Consider the following 4,882-nt stretch of genomic DNA (forward strand, 5'->3'; position numbering starts at 1 on the left):
TTTGCAACAGTTTAGCAAACTTTAGAGACTAGGGAGTTACATAACTGTTTGGAAATAGAAAGAGTTAGGGCCTCTCCTTCCCAATGCACAAGTATGGGGTGACTAAGGCCCTAGGCTTCTTGCCCTTTGCAAAAAATAGTACTGATAAGCCAGCATATGATAACGGTGTGCACAAATGGCAAAGCATATGATTGCCATAACCAAAAGAAGGCCAAGTTCCAAGCTTCCTTTGTTGAGAGCTGACTTTATCCTTTTTTTATGAATCCCACTCCATGAGCATGACAACATGGAAAGAGAAAGAGAGCAAGGGAAAAGATGATTTTTCATCAAGTCTAAATGTCTAGTGAAGATACAGCTATGCTCTCAAGCTTGACCTACATCAATGGAGGCACAACAAGCTGATACTACCAAGAACTTGTACCGCGGTTCTTCACGTGATGAGGTCACGACTCCGAACAAGAAGCATTCAAACAGAAACCTAAGTTTATCTCTGTTAGATTGCAAATAATTTAAAACCTCACTATAATTCAAATGTGTATGGAGTTTCCCTTTCCATAATGTAAGCCATTTTAGCATTTTGCCAAAAACAGAACTAAAGTCTGGTTATTAACAATTACAGTTCACATAACACCATTGATCACCAACTACAGCAACCAATGCAATAGAGACCTGAACAAATATCAAAAGGAAATAACTCTTCCATTTCTCTTCATTGGCATCTGATTGCTATTAAAATATGACACAAGAGCCACCAGCACTCTGAAAATTATGGTTGATTGGGTTAAAAGGTTTGCTCGGAGCACCGGTATGGCTACGACATCGGTGCAAATTTGATTACAAAGTAATTGAGATGTGTACTGTGGGGCTTGAAAGTGTGATTAAAGTGAGGACCAGGGTCAAGAGGAAAAGCGCGGTGGCCGCTTAATCACAGGTTAAAACAATCTAACAAAACTGTCAAGAGAGCGGCGTTGATGGATCACCAAAAATATCATGTGAGAGGGAGAGGCCGGTGAACGGTGGTAGCTGCATTGGGTATACTTGGTCTAGAGGGGATGGCAAATTGTGGTAAAAAATGTTGTGCCTTGATGAATGAAGAGGTTCTACAAATTGTGCATTGCTTCTAAGATTGGCTTTGAATTAGGGCCATGTCACGGGTGATGCCGCCATTGCTGATGAAAACAAGGGAAGGCTAGCCGTCCGCCGTTGACTATACAACCTCTAAACTAGAGGTTGAGATGGACTACCGCAGAGTTAAGGCTAACTTCTTATGTGAGGAGCACAGCTGAATATTAAGAGCTTTGTCATTTATGGCATATCAAGACAATGCTACATATGTGACATAAAATCCAATATGACATGGGGAGGGCAAGCTCACCTATACCCTCCAAGCTGACACACCAAAGAGAGGAGTACCTTGCCACCCCAGAAGTAGAGAGTCACCATCCTCTTCTCTCAGCTGATAGCCTTGTGAAGGATAGTGAAGCCGCAGTAGAAGCCTCGCCTGCGAGACTGCAAATGGGCTGTGCGAGACCGATAGAAATCCCTCATTCCTCATTGTTTCCTTCCAGTTGAAGCACTGAAAATCCGTCGAAGTTCGGCTTCCATCACCTCCAGTAGAATTGGAAACTGAAAAGAGACTGACTATCTCTCCTCTCAACCAGACCCTCTCTACATTGCTCCTCTCAAGACTTGAAGGAGGCAAAGTGGCCTCCAAAGAATCAAACAATGCACGATAATGGTTGAAGGTCTCCATCATACTTCCCTGCCTGCAATTCACTTCTCTATCAGCAAGGGTGACTATGGTTGGGTCAAGAGACCTTACCATGGTTACAAAAGATCCTCGGTCTCGCGAGCTTAACCTCGGTTGGGGTATGCTCATGTTGATAGCGAGCGCATCACCAGCTCTCAAGTCCAAGGAAGAAGGGGACAGGATTTCTACAATGTTATGTTCTTCAGCATGGAGAGGATGGAATTCAAACATGGCGAGGCCGAGGGACACAGCGAATGTGGCGAGCAGATTGCCTGTTTGTTCTAGCAGAGAGAAATTTGATCCTGCACCAGATATTCGTATGCGGGGTGCCCCGCCTGCGCGTCCAGCTAGCGCTTGCATTAGCGGCGGCCATTGCACTCCTTGCATTATGTCCATATCCACAATATGCACAGAATCCCATCCTTGGAAAACCTCAAGTATAGCCTGGTTAGCAGTTAGGTGAGTGAATCTAATGAAGGGAGTTACTTGGTTAAGGGAGAGGTAAGCTCCTTGTCTCTCTGCATCTGTGATGTTGAGCGGTAGCCATGGTTGCCGCAGAAGTAGCTGGTCTGTGACTTGGCTTTCGCCAAGCTCCGAAACCACTCTTGCAGTTAGACTATCCACAAAGTGTGTGACAACCCTGTCCAAGGAGTCTCCTTCTGGTGAGGTCCTTTGCCTGAGATGATTGATGAGTTGAACAGATCTCTGCCATTTCGCATCCACCACCGCAAGTGCGCATTCCACCACTAGATCCTCCAAGCTTGCGTGTGTGAGCGCATCAGCGAGCCGGGACGACGTCGACGCTTCTTCCTCAGCACTTACCGCATGGACTGTGTCGGAGGACTCCCCTGCATTTGCATCGGGATTTCCGAGCATTTCATTGAAACCAAGCCCCTGAAACTGTTTGGATTGCTCACAATGAGAGAAAAAGTTGGCGTATTTTTGCTTGGAGAAGCTGGCAATGATGGATCTGGGGGGCAACAGCAAGGAGTGCATTTGAACATCTGCCCCCACCTAACCCAATACAGCTAATGATGATATAGCATTTCACAAGGAAAGGGCCCCCGCCTTTCCCTCCCTCTTAACTAGCTACAATCAAAGCTCATGAAAAGCTCTCTTTACCCTCTAATTGACCTTAGAGGGTGTACCTTATTGTGATTAAGGCTGTGAAGTATCTGTTAACCTTCTTTAACTGATGAAAATCAAAGGAGGGAGAGCCTTTCAATGTATAGGGTACAAACAGCTCTCAATTTAGAGTGCTTTTAAAGAGAAGAATTCTCTGCTCTTGCAGGGTCATCAAGTTTCTGAAAGGCAAATCATGTAGACAATGTTGACAACGCATTTGCAGAGAAAGAGTAGTGTGTGTGTGTGTGTGTGAGAGAGAGAGAGAGAGAGAGAGAGAGAGAGAGAGAGAGAAGGGTGTGAGACAGGAAGTGGGTTTGTGTGAGAGGGACTGTTTGTGTGTGTGTGTGTGGGGGGGTGGGGGGGGGGGTGTGTATCTAGTTAAGTGGAAGTACTAAGGAGAGATCATACAAAACAGCATGATCTCAAGATTCGCACAAGATTCCTGCGATGTAACCTCTCGCTTGGGCATTGGCTCAAAAAAGGACGTACCGTGCCTGCACAAATGAGGCAAAAAATGAGAAGAATCAGGATATACACACAAGCACACACATACACGCAATTACACAGAGGGGCAGGGGGAGAGAGAAGGGGAGAGAGAGAGAGAGAGAGAGAGGGGAGGGAGGGAGGCCAGCTCTCTTCTGTAGAGAGAGAGAGGGAGGGGTGGAACAGAGTAGGAATTTGCCTGCCCGCCTGCCTTATATATATAACAACCTGTGCACGTTGATGATACGACCAATGCGTGCATGGAAGGAATAAGGGCGCGAGACAACAAAAAGCAAATCGTGGAAAACCAACAAGCCTACTACTCTCCCCTCTACACTACCACATTTCACAATATAGGCCTATCCTTGATCAAGAGAGAAGAGATAGAGAGAGAGCGCCTGTGTCTGTATGTGCCCTCTGCCATCGATAGAGAGAGAAGGTTCTCTTCTTGACAGTGCCTTAATGATGATCATTTGCCTTGCAAGATTTCCCCCCACTTTTTCATTTATCCACCACACTCACAACTGTACAACATGCATTTGCTACGGCTTTGAATTACATAGATCCAACATAACCCCTAGAGAGAGATAAAGAGATAGAGAGAGAGAGAGAGAGTAGGTCATTTGTGAGCGAGTTTAATGCCATTTAGGAGAGGAGCTCCGTGATGTATTTTTTTTTCTATCTTGGAGCTGAGTAGGGCTACCGGCTACGTTCACCAGCTACGCCATACATTCCACTGCGTTCAGCAGGGAGGTGAAAGAGATAGAGAGAGAAAGCCAGGGTAGTTGACAACTTCAGCCTTCACTCACTTGCAGATTGGCAAGGTGAGAGCGAGCCGGCTGCGAGAGAGAGAGAGAGAGAGAGAGAGAGATGGTCGACTGGCGCTGCGGTAGAAAGAGAGTGCGACTGTGCGAGTATGACTGTCTCTCTGGACCTCTGGATGTCTTGAGTGAAATATAGAGAGAGAACAAGAAAGCCTCCCAATCTCAGACAAGCAACCAAGAGACTCTGACGAGACTCTCTCTCTCTCTCTCTCTCTCCCCCCCCCCCCTCTTCCCTTCTCAGCATGAAAGAGGTGTGTGCACACTGCGTGAAAGAGAGAGATGAGGAGAGGTGTGTGCACTGTGTGACCTGGTGTGTGAGAGAGTCTAGAGAGAAAGATCTTGAGGGTGAGACAGAGCCGCAAGTTAACGTCGTGTGATTTTGCCTAGAGAGAGAATGTTTCAATGATCACCTGCCTGAAAGAGAGAGGAGGATGTACGACGACAAAATTGCACCTCCCTCCAGCTTATCATTAGCCTGTAATAAACATTGCTAATCCAGGATTAATTATTAATTTATGATCTATAAAGGCACGAGGCAATGGGCATGGTGTTGAATGAGGACGGTCCAAGGGGACGGGGGGTGTGGGTACTACTAGGAGGCAGGCCTCACCAAATACTCAATTTCACAGAAGTCTCAGGTTCACACGACACAGTCAGGACTCAGTGCGTCACCGCAGACCTGAGACTCTCTGGATGTGTA

At 46.4% G+C, this 4,882-nt stretch overlaps 1 protein-coding gene across 2 annotated transcripts; it reads right to left on the bottom strand.

Annotated features, from left to right (window-relative positions):
* Window positions 1-676: 676 nt before the first annotated feature.
* LOC147451135 (scarecrow-like protein 18) lies at window positions 677-4,398 on the bottom strand. Of its 2 annotated transcripts, XM_086520103.1 has the most exons (3): window positions 4,168-4,398; window positions 3,284-3,369; window positions 677-3,054 (listed from the first exon to the last, which is right to left on the bottom strand). In XM_086520103.1, exon 3 carries the CDS (start codon window positions 2,744-2,746, stop codon window positions 1,376-1,378), a length of 1,371 nt encoding a protein of 456 aa, XP_086376229.1. In that variant the 5' UTR covers window positions 2,747-3,054; window positions 3,284-3,369; window positions 4,168-4,398; the 3' UTR covers window positions 677-1,375. The 2 variants fall into 2 exon arrangements, with proteins under 2 accessions (XP_086376229.1, XP_086376228.1); XM_086520102.1 differs by having other exon boundaries at window positions 677-3,369; window positions 3,587-4,398.
* Window positions 4,399-4,882: the final 484 nt, after the last annotated feature.

The sequence above is a fragment of the Adiantum capillus-veneris genome, chromosome 9 (assembly GCF_014529385.1).
Source record: "Adiantum capillus-veneris isolate H3 chromosome 9, ASM1452938v2, whole genome shotgun sequence".
Taxonomy (NCBI): Eukaryota; Viridiplantae; Streptophyta; class Polypodiopsida; order Polypodiales; family Pteridaceae; genus Adiantum; species Adiantum capillus-veneris.